This window comes from Ranitomeya imitator, chromosome 10 (genome assembly GCF_032444005.1).
Source record: "Ranitomeya imitator isolate aRanImi1 chromosome 10, aRanImi1.pri, whole genome shotgun sequence".
Classification (NCBI taxonomy): domain Eukaryota; kingdom Metazoa; phylum Chordata; class Amphibia; order Anura; family Dendrobatidae; genus Ranitomeya; species Ranitomeya imitator.
Genome location: NC_091291.1, coordinates 67,730,650 through 67,755,359, shown reverse-complemented (window position 1 = coordinate 67,755,359; position 24,710 = coordinate 67,730,650). Strand labels below are relative to the sequence as shown.

The following is a 24,710-nucleotide window of genomic DNA, read 5'->3' as shown; positions in this document are numbered from 1 at the left end:
ACCGCTTCCGGCCATGCGGCCGGAAATGAGCGCATCGCTGAGCTCACGTGATCGGAGGTGTCAGCGATATTGTTGTTGATGCCAGCCTGCTGTGAGCGCCACTTTGTGGTCGGCGCTCATAGCAAGCCTGTAATTCAGCTACATAGGAGCGATCTGATGATCACTGCTATGTAGCTGAGCCGATCGAGTTGTGCCAGCTTCTATAAAACTATAAAAAAAACCCTACACATATTTGGTATCACCGCTTTCAGAATCACCAGATCGATCAATAAAAAAAAAGGATCGCTAAATAGTGTAGCGAGAAAAAAATGTGAAACTCCCGAATTACATTTTTTTGGTCGTCGCAACATTGCATTAAAATGCAATAACAGGCGATCAAAAGAACGTATCTGCACCAAAATGGTATCATTAAAAATGTCAGCTCAGCACGCAAAAAATAAGCAGTCACCCGATCCCAGGTCACGAAAAATGGAGACGCTTCGGGTATCGGAAAATGTCACAATTTTTTTTTTTTTTTTGCAAAGTTTGGAAGTTTTTTTTTCACCACTTAGATACTAAATAACCTAGACATGTTTGGTGTCTATGAACTCGTAATGACCTGGAGTATCAAAATGGCTGGTCAGGTTTAGCATTTAGTGACCATAGCAAAAAAGCCAAACAAAAAACAATCTTGGGATTGCACTTTTTTTTGCAATTTCACCGCACTTGGAATTTTTTTCCCGTTATCTAGTTCCAGTCATGGAAAAATCAATGATGTTGTTCAAAAGTACAACTCCTCCCGCAAAAAGTAAGCCCTCGCATGGCCATATTGACGGAAAAATAAAAAAGTTATGGCTCTGGGTAGGAGAGGAAATCCCAAGGTCATGAAGGGGTTAAAGTATAAAAAAAAAAATATAAACGTTCAAATCGCCCAATTTTACTCAAATACTGCCAACACCTCCAAACTTGGTTTCACCTTCCTGACCAGGCCAAATTTTACAGTTCTGACCAGTGTCACTTTGTTTCATCTTCAACGTATCCCACTGATCCTGAGATTGTTTTTTTTTTTTTTTTTTGTGACATATTGTACTTCATGATTACTTACGTTTATTTGTAAAAAAAAATCGGAAATTTGGGAAAAAATTCGCAATTTTCATTCTTTATTTTTCTGCCCTCAAATCAGAGAGTCATATCACACAAAATAGTTCATAAATAACATTTCCCACATGTCTCCTTTACATCACTACTATTTTGGAAACATTATTTTTAATTTAGAAGGGTTTAAATTTAACAGAGTAACATAGTTAGTAAGGCCGAAGACCGTTGTCCATCCAGTTCAGCCTATATTCCGTCAGAATAAATCCCCAGATCTACGTCCTTCTAAAGAACCTAATAACAATTGAGCAAATGAGCAATTTCTCATTTTTACAACAAAATTTACAAAACCATTTTTTTAAGGACCTCATAACACTTGAAGTGACTTTGAGGGGTCAATATGACAGAAAATACCCAAAAGTGACACCATTCTAAAAACTGCACCCCTCAAAGTGCTCAAAACAACATTCAAGAAGATAATTAACCCTTAGATGTTTCACTGGAATGAATGGAATGTGGAAGGAGAAAATGAACAACTTTTTTCAAATTTTTATTTTTTACTTTAGACCCCATTTTTTTTATTTTGACTAGGGTAAAAAGAGAAAGTGGACCCCAAAATGTGTTGTGCAATTTCTCATGAGCATCTAGATACCGCATATGTGGGAGTAAACATGAAGAGATGAAGTGACATATGACTTTTTGAATGCAAAATTTGCTGGAATAATTAGCGGACGCCATGTCTCTTTTGGATACCCCCTGATGTTCCTAAACAGTGTAATCCCCGCACAGGTAACCCCGTTTTGGAAACCAGACCCCTCATGGAACTTGTCTAGATGTGTGGTGAGCACCTTGAACCCCCAGGTACTTCACAAAAGTTTATAACATTGTCATGAAAATAAAAAATCAAATTTTTCCCACAAAAATCTATTAGCCCCAATTTTTTTTTTTGTTTTCACAAGGGTAACAGGAGAAAATGCACCATACAATTTGTTGTGCAATATCTCCTGAGTAGCCATTACCCAGTATGTGGGGGAAAACAGTTGTTTGAGATCATGGCAGGGCTCTGAAGGGAAACAGCGCCATTTGTCTATAAAAGGTCAAAATTGTCTGGAATCCTTAGTGAACGCCATGCCGCATTTGGAGACCCCTGATTTGCCTAAACAGTGTAAACCCCCCACAAGTGACCCGATTTTGGAAACTAGACCCCTTAAAGAACTTGTCTAGATCTGTAGGGAGCACCTTGAACCCCCAGGTGCCTCACAGAATTGTATAACTTTGAGCCATGAAAAAAAAGTTCTCCCACAAAAATGTTCTTAGCTGCAATTTTTTTTTTTAAATTTTCACAGGGGTTACAGGAGAAAATGGAACCCAAAAATCTGTTGTGCAATTTCTGAGTACACAGATAACCATTATGTGGGAGAAAAAATACAGTTTGGGCGCACGGCAGGACTCTGAAAGGAAGGCGTGACATTTTGGAACGCAGACTTTGATGCTGGTGTCATGTTGCCTCCTGGAGTGCAGATTTTTTAATAGTTTAGAATAGTCTGCAGACTCCATATACTGAGCCCCTAAGTGCTAGAAGAGCAGAATTCCCCCCCTCTTCAAGTGACCCCGTTTTGGAAATTGTACCCTTTTATGAATTTATCTACAGATGTAGTGATGATTTTAATTCCATGAGTGTTTTCCAGAAACTTGCAGCAGTACATGTTGCTGATTGAAAATTGCAAACTACCATTGTAGTGCCCAGATCACACTTCTGGAGACACACAGCCATAAATTAGGCAGGCTCTCATTGCTACAGAAATGCCAAACATGTGGACACTAAATGTGGTTTAGGCACACTGGGGCTTAGAAAGGAGGGGATCATTTGGATTTGAGAGCGCAGTATTTGCTGAATTTGTTTTGGGAGCGAGAAGCCATTTAACTTTTCCAGAGCCCTTTGTACCATCAGTAACGTGGAAGCCCCCTATATTTCTGTTAACAGATGGCAGATCTGATTGGGGACTTGCTTTTTTTTTTGTGGATTTATTTTAAGCTTTTGTTGGGAACATTTTACACAACATTTTGGATCACATTTATATTGAGCACTTACTTTCCTTCTAAATCTCCGAGTGACGCAACAGATGAAACTCCCAAGGGATCCATTCACTATAATGAGGCAGCAGAGTTACTCTGGACTCCGTCTGGCCTCTGTTCAGCGTTGTCCTTCTTTTCAGAGGTGCATAAAACTTTGTGGCCAACTGTGCTTTTATTCACGCCTAGAAGGACGGACTCCGCTGAATCATAGGCTGCCAGACGGCATCCACAGTGCTTCCATCTGCCTCATTATAGGGAGTCTTCTGCTGGGGTTCCGTCTGAATCACATATTTCAGAGATTTATACAGAAACTGCGCTCAGTGCAGGATAAATATGAACTGAGCCTTTCTGCGATCTTTAGGAAGCAGAATGAAAAAATCAACAGCAGGTGAAGAATTGGTTTTATTATTTTTTTACGCCAATCCTCATGCGGTGTAGGTGATTAGACAACTTTATTCTTCGGGTCGGTGCGATTACAGCGATACCAGATTGATGGCTTGTTTTTATGTTTTGGCTGCTGTCACACACTAAAAAATGTTTTTTATTGCAAAAGCACATTTTATTGTTGCTAGATATATATTATATAGATATACATGTACATTTCTACCGACTCTAACCAGAACTAACTCCGACTCCACGGCTCCGACTCCACAGCCCTGATGTACACTGGGCCTAAGTTGTGTTTCAGTAACCCCCCCCCCCCCCAAAAAAAAAAAGAGAGATTCAAATTCTCACAAAGTGGATAAACTTCTGTCCTGTTAGTTTGTCGTATATCAGCCAGCCACTTTCTGCCACTTACATTGTGTTTTTTGCACCGGGCCTGATTTTTTTTTGTTCAGTCTCCCCCCCAAAAAAGGGAGATTTAAATTCTCAACATGTTTATATACACCTTCTACCTTGTTTTACAGTACCATATAACTGTTATTTTGGTTAGATTTTCCAAAAAATGAAGTCAGGTGGAAGAGCCCGTAGGCGGTGGTTGCGAGCTGGTACTGATGGTGGTGGTGGTGCATCTGGTGGTAGTGGCAAAAGCACAATAGCACCTAAGGCTGGAGGTGTTGAGCCAGCGTCATCGTCTGGCTACACAATGCCTCGAAGGCTTCCTTATCTGGGAGTAGAAAAACGGCTTTTAAAGCTGGAGCAGCAGGAAAAAGTTTTGGCTTTCCTTGCTGACTCGGCCTCTAGCACTTTCGCCTCCTCTTCAGAAAGTTCCAAATCTAAAAGCAGCGAGTCGTCAGTGGATGCTCCTGATCAAGAACAAGACGTTTCCTTGTGTCTTTCACCCAAACCAAAAGTGAAGGATGTGTCAGGCGACACTACAGGTTACTCCATGGAGCACTTTACACATACCGTGCCTGGGTTAGAACGGGAAATTAACGGCCCATTACAAGATGAATCGGACATGGAGTGCACAGATGCACAGCCACAGCTAGATTATAATGCTGTTCCATTGACTCAGATCACTACATTGCCCTCGCAGTGTACTGAGCCAGAATCTTACTCTGATGAGATTATGGTGTCCCGTCCCGAACGCTATAGCACCTGACACTGTGACACAGAGGAAGGTGCACATGACATTGAAGAGGAGGTGATAGATGACCCAGTTGTTGACCCAGATTTGCAGCCATTAGGGGAAAAGGGTGCCGCTGCCAGTAGCTCTGAAGCTGAGGAGGATGATCCGCAGCAGCCATCTACATTGCAACAGCTGTCATCTGGCAGGCCCGTATCAGGCCAAAAACGTTTGTCGAAAACAAAAACCGTTTTAGGACACCGTGGCCAACCGGTGAAAGTAGCACAGCGTGCAATGCCTGAAAAGGTATTCCATAGTAGGAAGAGTGCAGTGTGGCAATTTTTTAACCAAGATCCGAATGATCAGTCAAAAGTTATCTTTAAGAAATGCTCAAAGACCTTTAGCAGAGGGAAGAATCTTCAAAATTTAAATACAACGTGCATGCTTAGACATTTAACCAGCATGCACTTGCAAGCCTGGACTAAATACCAAACATCCCGTACCGTTGGTGCACCTGCTCAGAATGAAGGTAGTCAGCAAGGCTACATTGCTTCCCTCACTGTAAGCCCACCTGTTAGGACACCACCAGCAGCAAATATGGAGGTATCGTCGCAAGGCCAAAGCAGTCAGGGAATCACAAGGTTATTGGTAGGAAACACTTTATGTAGGCCAACATCGAGAATACTATCACCAACCCTCTCTCAATCCGCCATGTCCACCACCACCACCGCTAGTTCCACCATATGCACCTCTCCAGTCCAGCTCACCCTACAAGACTCTCGTTAGGAAAAAAAAAGTACTCATCCTCTCATCCGCGTACACAGGGTTTGAACGCCCACATTGCTAGACTAATCTCTTTAGAGTTGATGCCCTACAGGTTGGTTGAAAGCGAAGCTTTCTAAGACCTGATGGCATACGCAGTACCACGCTATGACCTACCCAGTCGACACTTCTTTGCGAGAAAAGCCATCCCAGCCCTCCACCAGCATGTCAAAGACCGCATTGTCCATGCACTGAGGCAATCAGTCAGTAGAAAGGTGCACCTCACAACAGATGCATGGACCAGTAGGCATGGCCAGGGACGTTACGTGTCCATCACGGCACACTGGGTTAATGTGGTGGATGCAGGGTCCACAGGGGACAGCCATAGTGGGACAGTTCTGCCTAGCCCACTGTCTAGAAAACAGTTGGCTGTAGGCGTTCGCCACTCCTCCTCCTCCTCCAGAAGCGAAAGCTCGTCCACAGAGTGCAGTCGCACGACCACTCCATCCGCAGCTGCCAGTGTTGCACACGGTGTCCCATTATCGAACAGCTAGTGGTAAGCGACAGCAGACTGTGTTACAAATGAAGTGTTTGGGCGACAACAGACACACCGTGGATGTACTGGCCGAGTACTTGCAGCAAGAAACTCGGTCATGGCTGGGCAGTATACATCTTGAAGCAGGCAAGCTAGTCAGTGATAACTGAAGGAATTTTATGGCTGCCATAGCCCTTTCAGAACTTAAACACATACCTTGCCTGGCTCAAACCTTGAACCTGGTGGTGCAGTGCTTCCTGAAAAATTATCCGGAGTTACCAGCCCTGCTCCTGAAGGTGCGAAGACTTTGCTCGCACATCCGCCGGTCGCCCGTACACTCCAGCCGTATGCTGAACCATCAGCGATCGCTGAATCTTCCCCAGCACCGCCTAATAATCGATGTTGCAACAAGGTGGAACTCCACACTGCACATGCTTCAGAGGCTGTACGAACAGAGGCGTGCCCATTGCCCAGCCACTGCTAGATGAGTCTGCTGGTACATTGACCCAGACCACTACATTCCCCTTGCACTCTCCACATCCTGAATCTGACCCTGCTGAAAGTCAGGTTCCTCTTCCCGCATACTATAGCAGCTTACACGGGGACAAAGAGGAAGGTGCAGATGAAGGTCAGGTTACTTCATCAGGTGGAGGGGCATACTCGTTGGCGACGTCACTGACACAGGGCCCCTCATAGTACGCAAAAATGTCTCTGGCAGTGGGAGGCGCCGCCCGCCGTCAAACACACCGCCGTGCCCCCCCCCGCTTGCTCAGGATGACAGCACTTGCAAAGTTGAAATACTTACCTCTCCCTGCTACACTGCCGTGACGTATTCCGCGTTTCCTGGGCCCACGAAAATCTTGAGCCAGCCCTACCCCCCCACAACTTTAGCCAAATGACCCCCTGTTTTCAATGCCTAAGGCCATGTTCACACGGTGCGGTTTTTGCTGCGGATCCGCAGCGGATTTGCCGCTGCGGATCCGCAGCCGTTTGCCATGTGGTGTACAGTACAATGTAACTCTATGGAAAAGAAAACCCGCTGTGCACATGATCCTGAATTTCCCTTAAAAAACCGCGCGGAAACGCTGCGGAAAAAAAGAAGTACCATGTCAATTCTTTCTGCGGATTCCGCAGCGGTTTTCAGCCTGCACCAATAGGAAAGTGCAGTTGAAAACCCGCAGAGGAATCCGCAGAAGAAACCGCATGAAAATCCGCAGTGAAAACCGCACTGATTTTTCACTGCGGATTTTCCAAAAAAGGACCGGAAAAATCCGCAGGGAAATCAGGAACGTGTGAACATACCCTAACTATTATTAGAAAGTAAATTAAGATTGACAAGCTTAAGAAATAAGAATTTATGTTTTTGGCATTAAAATGGGCACTGTAGGTGTTTTCCTGTCCTCCACTCACTGCTGACTTTGATTCCCCATTGACTTGCATTGGGTTTCGTGTTTCGGTCGGCCCCCGACTTTTCGAAATAATCGGCCTATTTCACCCGACCCGACTTGACAAAGTCGGGTTTCGCGAAACCCGACTCGATCCTAAAAAAGTAAGTTGCTCAACTCTAATCACTAGTAGTAACTCCAGAAACAACCCACCATAAAACTCTGTAAATGGAAAAGCGTAATTAATGGCTTCCAGAATATGATGCAGGAAAAAATTTAATTAGGAAGTATTTTTTTTTCGTTTGCAAAAGTTAGGAAACTGTAAAAAAGATGTACAAATTGGGTAAGCATATTGATGCATAATGTAAAACAAAATAATTTTTCTATTCTGCACAATGTATGCTGTATTAAAAAAAAAGTTTTTTTGTTGCTCCAGCCCCACAGAATGATATGAAAATTATGTAAAAGCTGTATTTATACAAAAAATAACACTAGGAAAAACTACATCATGTTCAGGCAAAAAATTTGCTTTCCGACTGTAATCTAAAGAGTTATTAGTTTCTGAATATGGCGACCCATGTGTATGTAATAGTAGTAAAGCATGACACTAAATAAATGTATTCCTAAAATTGTTACCATCATATGGACTTGTAGAGGACCGTTAATGTCAATAATGAAAATAGTTTATAAGTAAAATAAATCCTGAATTGCTGTTTGATTACTCCTCCCAAAAAGTGGAAACAAGGGGCGAGAACGCTCCATGTGAAAGCTACCCCGAGAGAGGAGATACTCCCCTACTCTGGTTATGCGAGCCGGGCACAACCCTGAGGAAAAAGCAGTGGAAGCCGAAAATCCTGTCGCGCTGCTGCACCTTCCGCCTGCCCCTGGAAATGGCACAGGAGCTGTGTCACAGGAGAGATGATGGGAGTAGTGAGCAGATTTCTCAGGGCGCCACGCTTGGAAACCTCCCAAAAAGTGTGATTAGAAAGTTACATGTGCATGAAAATGGCCCCACTGAAAACTACAACTTGCCAAGACAAGCAAAGTATAAGCCCACCTGCCGCACTGCTGACGGAAAAATGTGAAACTTATGGTGCTCAGAACAGTACAACACAAGCAAATGCATTTTATTACTTTTATAATACTTACAATAAAAGAAAAAGCACACGAATTTGGCATGTCCATTATAGTACTGATCCATAGAATACAATTTGGACTTTGTGCAGCACATGAATAGATTAAAATTTATAACATCTAAAAAAAAAAAAGTTTTAATTTTCTTCTCCCCATTTTACCCCCACATATAGTCAATGAAATTATCCCCGTGTGAGTGCCTCTGACTAATACAACACAAAAAGTCCTTCATACAGTAGGTTATTTAAAAAAATAAAATCATCACTTCTGGAATGTTATAATGAAAAAAATTGCTTAGTCCTCAGTGCCCAAAATGTGCTAGTCCTGAATGGGTTAATATTAGTTGATGTATTCCCTGATGTGAGGTCGAGCATGTGCACTGGCAAACATGTAACTTAGTTTTTTTTCTCTCTTACGGCTCAGGTGGACCCCATTGAAGTTTCTGCTTCTGGCAGCAGCCCTTCCCCCAACACCTCCGGTCCCACTGGGTCACCCGATGTGCCGTGCGATAGCATCCCTAAGCGGAAAACAGGTATTGTGCAAATACAACCTTTTTCGACCCCAGGGCAAACTTCACCTGATGACCACAGAAATTCTCTACAGGGCTGAATCGTAAGGTCTCATTCAGACTGCTGGTTTTCACGGACACGTTCTGTGTTTTTCAAGGATAGACAATGTGCCCCTTACAGCCTGTGGAGCACATGGATGCCATCAGTATGCAACCCATGCGCTATCCATTAACATTGCGGTGGCAATGAGGAGCTTTGGCGATTAGTCACCACTTTCTATACACCCAGCACGTTCCTCTCCGTCTCCGGCACAGTGAGTGCGCCGAGGTGTGATTACAGCGCACTCGCTGTGTAGTATACGGTGACAAATTGCCCCGATGACTTAAAGGGAGCTGCTGCAGCGACAATGTAACTTAATTTTCTCATTGTAGCTGTACGTCCCACAAGCCACACAGACGTTTCAAGATTACGTGTCATGAGATTGTGTCCATTTTTTGCGCTTACTTTACCACTGCTCACCTGAGTATTCTGTGTTTTTTCTTCTTGATTTGCTGTAAGCTTTCAGACTTTATTCAGCGCTATAGTCTTTACCATAGCTCATTGGGGGATAATGCAGTGCAGCCCAAAGCCCCGCCTCAGAGGATCCTGGGAGTCACGCTCCCTTGGCAATAAACATTAGAACTAAATAAGTAGCCCAATGTATCTGGAACTGTATGGAGGAGTGGAAAGCAGCAAAACCACTCTGGGAATACTCAAGGGAATAAAGTAAGTGCAAAAACTGTTAACCAATCCCTTAGTTCTGTTTACCTGCAGTTTACCCGATATCTGCCGGTAAATGCCATTTGTGGAGGTGACATGTTGTCTTTAAATTTGTGCTTGAAAATAATTTAAAGCAAATGTGCAAGTGATTTCCCAAATAAAATGATTTAAATTATTTTGTTTTCAGCACGTAAGCAGATACCAAAGAGGAAACGAGAAAGTGCTGATGAAAAACCCAGCCCCCAGAAGGACGAACTCCACATCCAAGAAACAAGTGCGAAGCGCCAGCTGAAAGAAACCGGTAATTGTATAATTTGAGAATAGGTTTGTTTGTTTAGGGTGATTACTTGGGTATTGGCAGCACCAAGAAATTGTATACCTGTGTCTTCTAAAACCGTCACTGACTAGTCCTCCAATCACGTGGCACTAAATCAATGCATAGGGGATGTTTCTGGCTTGGAGCACCTTAATAGGATGCCCGTCAGGTTACCTAGCGGGACAATACAGTGCAATACAAAGGAATTATGCAAGGGATCGACTGTTTGCCTGGCCTATAGTTAGACAAAATAGTTATGTTATAATATTATTATTATTATTTATTCCTTGGCGCTTTACATGTGAGGAGGGGTATACATAATAAAAACAAGTACAATAATCTTAATACATGTCACGACTGATACGTAAGGAGAAAGGACCCTGCCCGCGAGGGCTCACAATCTACAAGGGATGGGTGAGAATACAGTAGGTGAGGGTAGAGCTGGTCATGCAGCGGTTTGGTCGATCGGTGGTTACTGCAGGTTATAGGCTTGTCGGAAGAGGTAGGTCTTCAGGTTCTTTTTGAAGGTTTCGATGGTAGGCAAGAGTCTGATGTGTTGTGGTAGAGGGTTCCAGAGTAGGGGTGATACGCGAGAGAAATCTTGTATACGATTGTGGGAAGAGGATAATTATGTGTAGGCGCATGTTTAGCATGTGCATTATATGTATAGGTGCTGGGAAGTGGACATGCGGAGTGGGGTCTTACCCCCCAGAATAAAATAGAATAATTACTAAGAAAGGCTATACTAACCTGATGGCATTGTGATCACACAGCAATGTAAAGGTATGGAAACCAACTGTGAACATGCGAGATGTCCGAGGTCAATGGTTTGTTTTCTGTGCTCTATAAATATGTCTAGACACAAAAATTACACAGAACAATACATATTTGACATTATGTATATTTTGAACAAAGAAATGAATTAAGAGCCACAAATAAATAATTTAATCCCCAGAGCTTTTTTTGTTTTTCGCTCCCCTTCTTCCCAGAGCATAACTTTTTTATTTTTCCGCCAATATGGCCATGTCAGGGCTTATTTTTTGCAGGACGAGTTGTACTTTTGAATGACACCATTGGTTTTGCCATGTTGTGTACTATTCAACGGAGAAACAATTCACCCCAGTGAATAACGTCCACCTATATCTAAATGGACAGAAACCTATATCTAAATGGACAGAAACTAAAGCATGAAGGAAATTTTAAAAACCAAATTTATTTTAAATAAGACAGAAAACCGAAAAACTGACAACAGAACTACACAATATCATATTACAAAAAAAATAATTAAAAGTGAACAAAACAAATCCAAATAATATAATAAAGGATACCAGACAAAATATACTCCAGGGGAGAAAAACCCACATATACCCCAATAATTAGCCGTCTAACCAGACTCAATAAAGTGCTTGTGCAAAGTATAATAAATGGTCTATCAAGACAAAGTGCATTAGTGTCTTTGGAGAAATACTAGTACCAGTGTGAAGGTGATCTGTAGCTCACAGGGACTCCGACTCCAACGTACGTTTCGCCTCAGTGGCTTTTTCAAGGAGTCTCACTTTATTGAGTCTGGTTAGACTGCTCATTATTGTTGTATATGTGGGTTTTTCTCCCCTGGAGTATATTTTGTCTGGTATCCTTTATTATATTATTTGGATTTGTTTTGTTCACTTATTATTATTATTATTTTTTTGTAATATGATATTGTACAGTTCTGTTGTCAGTTTTTCGGTTTTATGTCTTATTTAAAATAAATTTGGTTTTTAAAATTTCCTTGATGCTTTAGTTCCTGTCCATTTTAATGTTGTGTACTAGAAAACGGGAACAAAATTCCAAGTGCGGTGAAATTGCAAAAATAGTATAATCCCACGTTTTTTTGTTTTAACTTTTTTTTACTAGGTTCACTAAATGCTAAAACTGACCTGCTATTATGATTCTCCAGATCATTACGGGTTCATAGACACCAAACTTGAGTAGGTTCTTTTTTGTCTAGGTGGTGAAAAAAAAATTCCAAACTTTGCTAACACAAAAAAAAGTAAAATTTTCTGATACCCGTAGCGTCTCCATTTTTCGTGATCTGGGGTCGGGTGAGGGCTTATTTTTTTTTGCGTGCCGAGCTGACATTTTTAATGATACCATTTTGGTTCAGATACGTTCATTTGATCACCCTTTATTTTGCATTTTAATGCAATGTCGCGGCGAACCAAAAAAGCATAATTCTGGTGTTTTGACTTTTATCGCTACGCCGTTTAGCGATCAGGTTAATCCTTTTTTATATTGATCGGTCGATTCTGAACGCGGTGATACCAAATATGTCTGTTTTATTTTTTTTTTTCTTATTTTGAATGGGGTGAAAGGGGGTGATTTTAACTTTTATATATATATTTATTTTTTCTTCATATTTTTAAAGACCTTTTTTTTTTTTTTTTTACTTTTGGCATGCTTCAATAGCCTCCATGGGAGGCTAGAAGCTGCCACAACTTGATCGGCTCTGCTACATAGAGGCGATGCTCGGATCACCTGTATGTAGCAGAATTACAGACTTGCTATGAGCGCCGATCACAGGGTGGTGCTCATAGCAATCCGGCATCAACAACCATAGAGGTCTCAAGGAGACCTCTGGTTGTCATGTTGACGCACCGATGACCCCCGATCATTTGATGGGAGTCACTGGTGCGTGCATTTATGGCCGGATGGCCATAAGCGCTTGTTAAATGCTGCTGTCAATTTGACAGCGGCATTTAACTAGTTAAAAGGCTCAGGCGGATTGCGATTCCACCCTCGCCTATTGTGGGCACATGTCAGCTGTTGAAAACAGCTGACATGTCCCGGCTTTGATATGTGCTCACTTCCGGAGCCCACATCAAAGCGAGGGATACTGCCATTGGACGTACTATTCCGTCCTATTGCAGTAAGGGGTTAAACTACTTTATATCCAGAAAATGGGAAATTAATATTGGTAAAATTAGTCGTGTTGTGTTCGGGATTGAACTCTTGTTGCATGAATTATTCGTGTCTATGGTGTGTATTTACATGAGCCACATGAGTACATATGACAGTGTGTCACACTTGGGAGTGTGTAATTGGAGGTCAGGAGGGAATCCGCTCTTTTTCCATCATACATGACGGCACACGAGAGAGGGGATCCGCCCATCAAGGACAGGAAACCTTCAAGATAAAAGGGGCGGCTCCTCTCTCCACATCAGTTGGTTTCCTGTCCTTGACGGGGAACCTTCAAGATGGAAGACATCTGATGAAGATTGAAGAGGATGCCGGGATCTGGGTCGGGTGGATTTGGGCAGGCGCTGTCTGCTGCACCCGTCACCAGGTACCCGTAGTCGCCTCGGGGGTCAATGTATACCATGCCCCCCCCTGAGCGAAGCATGGCCACAGCCCGCGAGGCGAATGCCCGGGTGAAGTTGGAGCCTCGGAGGCCTTCCCTTTTACCAAAAAAAAAAAAAAAAATCCACCTGCCAATTGTCCTCGGAGGTCACAAAGGTGCTCCCTCCCTGTTGACTATGGTGGCCATGCAGCCTGTGAGACACATCGGTGCCCAGGCTAGGTAAGGCTCCTTGGAGGTTTTATGCCATCCCTGTTGAGCACTGCAGATGGTCAGGAGAGGCGGTCTTGCTCAAGCGAAAAGAGCCAGACCCGCCATGGCAGCAGCAGAAGCCGCTCGGACAGTATACGGCATACCAAGGAGGGGTCCCTAGTCTCATTGGGAGACACGGAGAAAACCAGCCAACCTCCGGATCCGGTACCCGTACTTTGAAAACGTCCGAGTGGTGAGTGAACTACGAGAAAGTCCAGCACGCTAATGTCTGTTCTTTTCTCTTATCTCCTCTCTCCCCTCTTTTCTTACATACATTGCGGGGTGGAGTATAGAAGGTCACCAAAAAATAGAGAATGTCCCTTATGTAAAAAGCCCTTAATATCATCTTGGGGTAAAAGACTGTGTCAGGACTGTATTAACCAGACTGTGGCGGAGGAAACACCCTCCTTTACGGACAGTCTAAGATCTCTGATTCAGTCTGAAGTCTCTAAGTCCGTAAGAGCATTACAGACGGCTGACACAGATGCCAGATCTAGGGACAGATCCAGCCCCTCTATAGCATCCCAAAGGGATTCCTCGGGGTCAGAGCAGGATTCAGATACGGCCCGCTGTTCTGATAGTAGCTCGGAGGAGGAAGACACTTTTCCAGCTGAGGCTACAGATAAACTTATTAAAGCCGTTCGCTCTACCATGGGGCTGGTAGATGAGAAGGCCAAAAAGACAGCCCAAGAACTCATGTTCAGTGGTCTACAAAAGAGAAAATGGAGGTCATTCCCTGTTAACGATCAAATACAAGAACTGATTAAAAGGGAATGGCAAAAGCCAGAAAAAAGGTCCCAAATAACTACCTCCCTAAAAAGCAGGTATCCCTTTGAAGAGGAAGCATCCTCATCTTGGGACAGAGCCCCAAAAATCGATGTGGCGGTCTCAAAAGTGGCCAGGAAGTCCTCCCTGCCATTCGAGGACCTAGGTTCTCTAAAAGAACCTCTGGACAGGAAGGTGGACAGTTCCCTGAAGACAGCTTGGGAAGCCTCAGCGGGAGCACTAAGGCCAGCTATCGCAGCCACTTGTGTCGCCAGATCCCTTAAAATCTGGATAGACAACCTGGAGGAACAGGTGGAGCAAAAAGTTCCCAGGGAAGCTATTCTAGAGTCACTTCCAACCATGAGGGCAGCGGCTATGTTTCTGGCTGAAGCATCTGCAGACTCTGCTAGGCTGGCAGCAAAATCAGCAGCGTTAGCTAACACTGGACGCCGTGCCGTATGGCTTAAATGCTGGCCGGGGGACACTCAGGCAAAAATGAAGCTTTGTTCTTTGCCTTGTGAGGGAAACTTCCTGTTCGGACCGGCATTAGATGAGGTATTGGAGAAGGCCGGTGATAAAAAGAAGAACTTTCCAAAACAGCCATTTCAGCCCTTTCGTCACTCCTTTCGGAGAGGCCAAAAGTTCCGAAGGCAGCAATAGAGAGACCGGGACAGGAGCAACCTGGACAAGCGACCCAGGGGAGGAAAAAGCTTCTATTTCGGCAAGTCCCCCAGAGACACCAAAAAACCCTCCCAGTGACGGTCCTTCTCAGGTGGGAGGGAGGCTCTCTCACTTCCTTCCAGCCTGGGAGAGGATCTCCTCCAGCATATGGATCCGGCAGATCGTAGGATCAGGCCTAAAGCTAAAATTTCACCACTGGCCTCCAAGAAGATATATGCAGACCCCGGTACAGTCCTCCCAAGAAAAGCAAGACAGTCTGGAGGGGGAAGTAACATCACTCCTAGACAAGCACGTCTTAGAGGAAGTTCCTATAGAGGAAAGGAGGGAAGGATTTTATTCCCCTCTTTTTCTCATAAAAAAACCGGACAACTCTTGGAGGACAATTATAAATCTAAAAGGCCTCAACAAATTTCTTGTAGTACCATCTTTCAAGATGGAAACCATAAAATCGGCGGTGAAACTTCTCTATCCCCAGTGCTACTTGTCCGTCCTCGACCTCAAGGACGCTTATTATCACGTCCCAATCAGACAACAAGATCGTCAGTTCCTCAGAGTGGCAGTTCAGATGGGGTCCCAGCTGCGTCACTTCCAGTACAGGGCTCAGCCCTTTGGGATAGCAACCGCCCCACGCGTATTTACGAAGCTGATTGCAGAGGTCACAGCACATCTCAGGGAAAAAGACACTCTAATAATTCCCTACTTGGATGACTTCCTGATAGTGGGAAAGAACTTTTCTCACTGTCAGGAGCAGGTCAGGATAGTGATGGACACTCTTCAGACACTGGGATGGCAACTAAATCTCAAGACGTCCAAGTTAGAGCCGGCAATGGTCCAGAATTTCCTGGGGATAACGGTGGACTCCGTGGCACAGGAGTGCCGCCTCCCAGAAGAAAAAGAAGAAAAAATCAAACAGATGATTATGGCCACATTAAAAAAAGCCGGAAATGACCTTAAGAAGGGCCATGTCGGTGTTAGGGTCCCTAACCTCCTGCATACCGGCAGTAAAATGGGCCCAGTTCCATGCAAGAGAACTGCATTGGTGTGTGCTGCAGAACGACCGAGAACTTCAGGGACAGTTAGAGCAGAAGCTCACTCTCCCACTCTCTGTGCTCCAATCTCTCAGATGGTGGTTACAGATAGTCATCCCCCAGAGGAGTTCCCTGGACATCCACAGCCTCCATGATAATCACAACGGACGCCAGTCCATGGGGATGGGGAGCTCACTCAGACACACTATGGGTCCAAGACCCCTGGGCTCAAGAGGAGAAAGATCTATCCTCAAACGAGTGGGAGCTCCTAGCAATAGAAAGGGCGCTAGAGAGATTACTTCCGCACTTGGCAGGGCATCATGTGAGAGTCCTATCGGACAACCGAACAGCGGTCGCATACGTGAACCACCAGGGAGGCACCCGCTCTCGGGCACTGATGCACATAACCACAAGACTCATAGCCGAAAAGCACTTCCTGTCATTATCGGCCCTGCATATCCGAGGTGTGGACAACATAAAGGCAGACTTTTTATGCAGGAACCACTTGAGGCAAGGGGAATGGTCCCTAAAAGTCAGTTTTTCCACGGATAGTGCACATGTGGGGAAAACCCAGGGTGGACCTCTTTGCCTCAAAAGTCAACAAGAAAGTCCAAAAGTTCTGCTCCCTGAACCCTACAGACAGGCCGTTGGCAGTAGACGCCTTCAGCGTAGAATGGACGTCAGGACTCCTGTATGCCTTCCCACCGATATGTCTAATCCCAGCAGTTCTGAGGAAGATCAGGGAAGACAAGGCCAGAGTAATTATGATCGCTCCCTTCTGGCCGAAAAGACCATGGTTTTACTGGCTGAGGGTGATGTCAGTGACGGACCCGTGGGTTCTCCCGGAAGACCAGGACCTTCTAACTCAGGGTCCCTTCAACCACCCGCAGAACTCCGGGCTTCATTTGACAGCCTGGCATTTGAGCGGTCGTTACTAGAGAAAGAGGGGTTCTCAGCTGGGTTAATATCCACCTTGCTCAGCAGCAGAAAACCAGTAACGACCAAGATCTATGGGAGGATATGGAAGAAATTCCTGTCCAGCTCAGGGCCAATACGGGAAGGGGAGGTCCCGATAGTGGCAATACTGGAGTTCCTGCAGAAGCTTAGATCTGGGGTTAGCTGTTAGTACCCTCAAAGTACACATTTCAGCCTTAGCAGCCCTATTCAACTGTGACCTGGCAAGTAATAGGTGGGTGGTGAGGTTCATCCGAGCCTGTAGTAGAGCTGACTCTGTTCCATCTCCTACTCCTCCACCATGTGATCTAAATCTAGTGTTAACTGCCCTGACGGAAAGCCCCTTTGAGCCGTTAAATACAACTTCTGATAAAATACTAACATTAAAAACAGCTTTGTTAGTGGCACTTACGTCGGCCCGTAGGGTGGGGGATTTACACGCGTTGTCAGCTGACCCCCCTTACACACAAGTCATGGACGATAGGGTTGTATTAAAATTAGATCCGGCATATCTCCCCAAAGTGGTATCGAGATTCCATAGAGCTCAGGATCTAACCCTACCCTCTTTTTGTCCCAACCCTAGTAACAAAAAAGAGGAGAGTTTCCATTGCCTAGACGTCAGGAGATGTATCCTACAGTATCTAGAGAGTACAAAATCCTGGAGGAAGCAGAGGGCTTTATTTGTTTCGTTCCAGGGGTCAAGGAAGGGCCTTAAAGCCTCAAAACAGACTATAGCTAGATGGGTGAGAGAGGCCATTATTCTAGCATATAGTAGTGCAGGCAGGGTTGTTCCACAGGGTCTGAAAGCCCACTCCATGAGGGCCATGGCGACATCATGGGCGGAGAGAGCTGATGCTACCATCGACCAAATCTGTAAGGCGGCCACATGGTCCTCTCCGTCTACATTTTTTAAACATTATAGGCTAGACCTATCTGCTACCTCTGATCTCACTTTTGGGAGAAGTGTTACAAGCAGTGATCCCTCCCTAAAGAGAATACAAATCTCTGTAACTCTCTCGTGGTGCCGTCATGTATGATGGAAAAACACGGGTATTACATACCTGGTAATGTGTTTTTTCATGAGACATGACGGCACCCTTATATTCCCACCCTTTTGATCACGTCATTAGTTGGGTGCATTATTAGCATTATTTGTATTATACACTCCCTGGGGTATCGGTGAAAAGAACCGTATAGGATGTATTATTTATGTGTACACTAACCAGCGGAGTTCCTCTCGTACTCTGTAAAACAACTGATGTGGAGAGAGGAGCCGCCCCTTTTATCTTGAAGGTTTCCTGTCCTTGATGGGCGGATCCCCTCTCTCGTGGTGCCGTCATGTCTCATGAAAAAACACATTACCAGGTATGTAATACCCGTGTTTTCATACTGTAGTGATCTGGTTTCACTACAATAAATTTATATATATATATATATTTTTTTTCTCAATAACCCACATATAAAATATCTTTTGAAACATGCATTTTTTCACTAATTATTTATTTTATGTATATTTTGTCATATGTGGATCATGTAAATAAATACACCATTGATACTACTAATTCAGACAACACTGATTCAATCCTGTACCCCACACAACTAATTTTAAGCATATTACTGTATTTTTTGGACTATAAGATGCGGACCACAAGACGCACTCCAAATTTTCAGAAGGAAAATAGGGGAAAAAAAGCGTTAAATGGAGGTCCGTCGTACAGTCCTAATTCAACTTACCGGGGAGGGGTTTTGGCACTGGTGGAGGAGTAGTCACAGAGGTTGTTCAGTGGTCCAGGCTGGTGCGGTTGCCTCCGCGAAATCCTATCCCAGGCTGGTGCGGTGGCCTGTGGTGTGGCGGCAACGGGGCTCTGTGCTGCGTGGTGGGCTCCGCCAGCATTTCGTCGAAGCCCCCGCAGCTCCGTTGTTATGACGCTGTGGCCTCTGGAAAGATGGCCTCCGGAAAGATGGCTACCTGGGGTGGCACATGCTCAGATTCAGATCTTGGCAACGAGATCTCGTCCTGAGATCTCATTGCCGAGATTTGAATGTGAGCATGCGCTGCCCCCTGCGGTCATCTTTCCGGAGGCCACAGCGTTGCAGTAACGGAGCTGCAGGGGCCTCCGGTCTTTGATGAAATGCCGGTGGAGCCCCCCACGCAGCACGGAGCCCCGACACCACCACACCACAGAGCACAGCTACAGCTGCATCGGGACCTCCACCGCCAGAATTTGTAAGTATATTGCGACCATAAGACGCACACCTGCATTTTCCCTTAAACATTTTTGGGGAAAAAGTGCGTCATTCGGTAATTTTTTCCTTTTTGGATACAAAATGGTTTATTTATTGAATTCGTTTTTTTTTGTACTCGATATACAAATGGTCAAATATATATAATTTTGTGTAATTTTTGTTTCACATCCAGTCTAGAAATCTTTATAGACCATGTACAACAATTATTGAACTTTGACACGTATTCTTGGTGCCTTTATTTGAATTCAACTTTTTTTGTTTTAAGGCACAAAACTTCAAAATGATTTTAAAATTTCAGATATTTTCATAAACGCAAATCATATTGATTTACATTTACCACATAATACAGTGTCAGAATCACTGGAAATAGGTGGCAGTGTTCCATAGTTATTACTCCATAGATTGACACTCTTCAGATAATGTTGGCCTGGAAGCTGTAGTTGGGCTTTTAGAGACTGATTTACTCAGCATAAATCTCCTGTCACGATAATGTAAAAATGTCATATTGTGAGTTTAGTTCCAGAAGGTTCCATGGCAGACACGCTGTGGGCCATTCTGAACCCCATATTCTCACTCTGCCTGCTGCTTGTGTGTGAATCCAAAACCCCTCATTTCACCCCTCCCACAAGAATTTTTGGGTATGTGCACACGCTGTGGGTTACTCTGCAGATTTTTCCGGACTGATTTTTGTAAATCCGCACTGCGGATTTTCTGCGGAATTACTGTGGATTTACCAACATTTCCGTTTTTTGTGCGGATTTCACATGCGGTTTTACACCTGCGGATTCCTAGTATGGAGCAGGTGTAAACCGCTGCGGAATCCGCACAAAGAATTGACATGCTGCGGAATACACAGCACTACGTTTCCGCACGTTTTTTTTCTGTGGCATGTGCACTGCGGATTTGGTTTTCCATAGGTTTACATGGTACTGTAAACGCATGCAAAACTGCTACGAATCTGCAGCAGTCAATCCGCTGCAGATCCGCAACTAAATCCGCAGCGTGTGCACATACCCTTATGGTTCTATGCTGCAGGCAGACCAGTCTCCCTAAAACTACTCATAACCTCCTCCCGCATAATACCAGCCAAAACTGGTATAGCCACTTCCAAGCTGCATGGGTCTTTGTTCTATTAAAGGGATATATATTGGCACTGATCCGGGCTAGAGATATAAGTATTATATATTCCGGATGTTCATCGATAGATCTATCACTCACTGAAACCGCTAGCAGCTAAACGCAACGAGTGCCAAGAGTGGATTTCTCCTTCTGTGAGTCATGTAATTACACCGGGTTTACATTTAAAAGAATCCCCATGATGTGGGGCACATTCTGATCATCGTGTCTTTCATATACGAGACTCATACAGCGAGCTAGGCATAAAAATACTTTTCATAATTCTAAGTAAAGGGGAGGTTTCAGCCTCTAATTGATGTCACCACAAGGGGGAGTGCCTGGGTTTTAGGCTAGGAAATAAGTAGCGAAGCGAGCAGTCTTCAGTTGTCTTTTTGTCTGGGGTCTAGCTGCTATACAGATGTGATATGCATCTTGATGTGTCTCCTGAGCACACGGCCAGCCATGATGATGCAATGACATAATGACTTGTAAGTGTTCTTTTCAATTTTAATCCTTTTTTTAATTTGTAATTGTATTGTACATATAATTGTCTCCTTTATAATATCCTTTTATGCTTTATGAACACTGCCTACCTTTTTGGAGTAAAATTTAAAACTACTAGCTTGTCTCTCCATGCTCTATAACGAACTGTTGCATCCTCTGTGAAGTGAATTACGCTACTGATTTGGGTTGACTCCGGACCTGGTAATCATTAGCAAATCGTAACTGGTGGCAGCGGATTTGTCCTGTGCGTTGGGAGGCTTTGTAGTGATGTCGGTGTTGATAATTATGGTTCCCGCCTGAGTGGGAGTAGTTATATCGCCCTCGCTGCAGCGGGCCCAATAGTCAGTAAATAGCAGGCAGCCTTTCTGCCAACTAATTACCCTAGGTAATCATTCTGTGCAGGTGATTAAATTATCACCTGTGCAACACAAGGAAATCCTGAAAACATGACCTGTTTGCAGCCCTCGAGGAATGCAGTTTGACACCTCTGCCCTAGGTGCAGTACCCTGACTGAGCTGAGGGTAAGGGGGGTGCCAGAGAGCTGCAAGTTCCAAACCGGAAGTGGGATATAGCTAAAACCCCTTCAGAAGGAACCAGGGGCAACCAAACAACCTTGGTTCATGACAAATTGGTGTGAGCGGTGAGGATGATTAAGGTATTTTCCCTGTGAACCGTGACAGATTGGTGGGATCCCTGACATATCCGGTGGGATTCGTGACACCTCCTGTCAAATAAAATGTAAATGTGGATTCAGATCTATAATCTGAATCCACCAAGATTTGTGTTTCTCCCAATAGTAATGCTTATTTATCACGTCTCCTAAAGTGCTGCCGAATATGTTGGCTCTATAGAAATAATTTTTTTTTTTTTTTTTAACAGATCTAAAATCAATTAAATCGGAGCAGAAAGAAGATGCTGATAGTCTTGTCATTAAATCTTCAGAGCAGGTACAAGAAAAAAGTAAGTAGAAGAAATCCGAGTATAGTGCACTGGTGCAGTTACTTCAGTGTTCATGGCTATGCCAATTTAACCCCTTTACCCCAAAGGGTGGTTTGCACGTTAATGACCAGGCCATTTTTTTACAATTCTGACCACTGTCCCTTTATGAGTTTATAACTCTGGAACGCTTCAACGGATCCCAGTGATTCTGACAATGTTTTCTTGTGACTTATTGTACTTCATGATAGTGGTAAAATTTCTTTGATATTACCTGCGTTTATTTGTGAAGAAAATGGAAATTTGCCGAAAATGTTGAAAATTTCGCAATTTTCCAACTTTGAATTTTTATGCAATTAAATCACAGAGATATGTCACACAAAATAGTTAATAAGTAACATTTCCCACATGTCTACTTTACATCAGCACAATTTTGGAACCAACATTTTTTTTGTTAGGGAGTTATAAGGGTTAAAAGTTGACCAGCAATTTCTCATTTTTACAACACCATTTTTTTTAGTGACCACATCTCATTAGATGTCATTTTGAGGGGTATATATGATAGAAAATGCCCAAGTGTGACACCATTCTAAAATCTGCACCCCTCAAGGTGCTCAAAACCACATTCAAGAAGTTTATTAACCCTTCAGGTGTTTCACAGGAATTTTGGGAATGTTTAAATAAACTTGTTTTCACAAAGAATTTACTTCAGCTCCAATTTGTTTTATTTTACCAAGGGTAACAGGAGAAAATGGACCCCAAAAGTTGTTGTACAAATTGTTCTGAGTATGCTGATACCCCATATGTGGGGGTAAACAACTGTTAGGGCGCATGACGGAGCTCGGAAGCGAAGGAGCGCCATTTGACTTTTCAATGCAAAATTGACAGGAATTGAGATCGGACGCCATGTTGCGTTTGTAGATGCCACTGATGTGCCTAAACATTGAAACCCCCCACAAGTGACACCATTTTGGAAAGTAGACCCCGTAAGGACCTTATCTAGAGGTGTGGTGAGCACTTTGATCCACCAAGTGCTTCACAAAAGTTTATAATGCAGAACCGTAAAAATAAAACAAATTTTTTCCCACACAAATTATTTTTTAGCCCCCAGTTTTGTATTTTCCGAGGGTAACAGGAGAAATTGGACCCCAAAAGTTGTTGTCCAATTTGTCCGGAGTACGCTGATACCCCATATGTGGGGGGGAACCACCGTTTGGGCGCATGGGAGGGCTCGGAAGGGAAGGAGCGCCATTTGGAATGCAGACTTAGATGGAATGGTATGCAGGCGTCACATTGCGTTTGCAGAGCCCCTAATGTACCTAAACAGTAGAAACCCCCCACAAGTGACCCCATATTGGAAACTAGACCCCCCAAGGAACTTACCTAGATGTGTTGTGAGAACTTTGACCCCCAAGTGTTTCACTACAGTTTATAACGCAGAGCCGTGCAAATTATTTTTTAGCCCCCAGTTTTGTATTTTCCCAAGGGTAACAGGATAAATTGGACCCCAAAAGTTGTTGTCCACTTTGTTTTGAGTACGCTGATACCCCATATGTTGGGGTAAACCCCTGTTTGGGCACACGGGAGAGCTCGGAAGGGAAGGAGCACTGTTTTACTTTTTCAACACGGAGTTGGCTGGAATTGAGATCGGACGCCATGTCGCATTTGGAGAGCCCCTGATGTGCCTAAACAGTGGAAACCCCACAATTATAACTGAAACCCTAATCCAAACACACCCCTAACCCTAATCCCAATGGTAACCCTAACCACACCTCTAACCCAGACACACCCCTAACCCTAATCCCAACCCTATTCCCAACCGTAAATGTAATCCAAACCCTAACCGTAACTTTAGCCCCAAGCCTAACCCTAACTTTAGCCCCAAGCCTAACCCTAAGGCTGGGTTCCCATTGCGTTATGGGACCGCGTTAAACGGACAGCGTTGCACGGCGAAATTAACGCCGTGCAACGCGGCCGTTAACGCGCCCATTCACGCTAATGGGAACGTGCTTCACTAGCGCGTGCCATGTTCGGCACGCGCTAGCGACGCGCCGGTGATTCCTGGCGCGCCGCGGACGCTGCTTGCAGTGTCCGAGGCGCGCCCGCGGTCTGTTCCCCGCTCTCGCAGATCGGGGATCTGCGAGAGCGGGGACGTTACCGCAACCCCGACCGCAGCCCCATAGAAAACATTGCGTTAGCGCAATCCGCTAGCGGTAGCGCTAAACGGATTGCACTAACGCAATGTGACCCTAGCCTAACTTTAGCCCCAAGCCTAACCCTAACTTTAGCTCCAACCCTAACTTTAGCCCCAACCCTAACCCTAACTTTAGCCCCAACCCTAACCCTAACTTTATCCCCAACCCTAGCCCTAACCCTAGCCCTAGCCCTAATGGGAAAATGGAAATAAATGCATTTTTTTAATTTTTAAATTTTTCCCTAACTAAGGGGGTGATGAAGGGGGGCTTGATTTACTTTATAGCGGGTTTTTTAGCGGATTTTTATGATTGGCAACCGTCACACACTGAAAGACGCTTTTTATTGCAAAAAATATTTTTTGCGTTCCCACATTTTGAGAGCTATAATTTTTCCATATTTGAGTCCACAGAGTCAAGTGAGGTCTTGTTTTTTGCGGGACGAGTTGACGTTTTTATTGGTAACATTTTTGGGCACATGACATTTTTTGATCGCTTTTTATTCTGATTTTTGTGAGGCAGAATGACCAAAAACCAGCTATTCATGAATTTCTTTTGGGGGAGGCGTTTATACCGTTCCGCATTTGGTAAAATGGATAAAGCAGTTTTATTCTTCGGGTCAGTACGATTACAGCGTC

The 24,710-nt window shown here is 44.2% G+C and overlaps 1 protein-coding gene across 3 annotated transcripts in view; it reads left to right on the top strand.

The window, feature by feature from the left end:
- LIG1 (DNA ligase 1) overlaps positions 1 to 24,710 on the top strand; it is a 389,895-nt gene that overhangs the window by 113,928 nt on the left and 251,257 nt on the right. For 2 of the 3 annotated variants that reach the window (XM_069741985.1, XM_069741987.1), the window contains exons 5-7: positions 8,900 to 9,008; positions 9,932 to 10,045; positions 21,824 to 21,904. In XM_069741985.1, coding sequence (XP_069598086.1) covers positions 8,900 to 9,008; positions 9,932 to 10,045; positions 21,824 to 21,904 — 304 coding nt within the window. The remainder of the gene's footprint in view (positions 1 to 8,899; positions 9,009 to 9,931; positions 10,046 to 21,823; positions 21,905 to 24,710) is intronic. The other variant, XM_069741988.1, reaches the window with a different exon arrangement.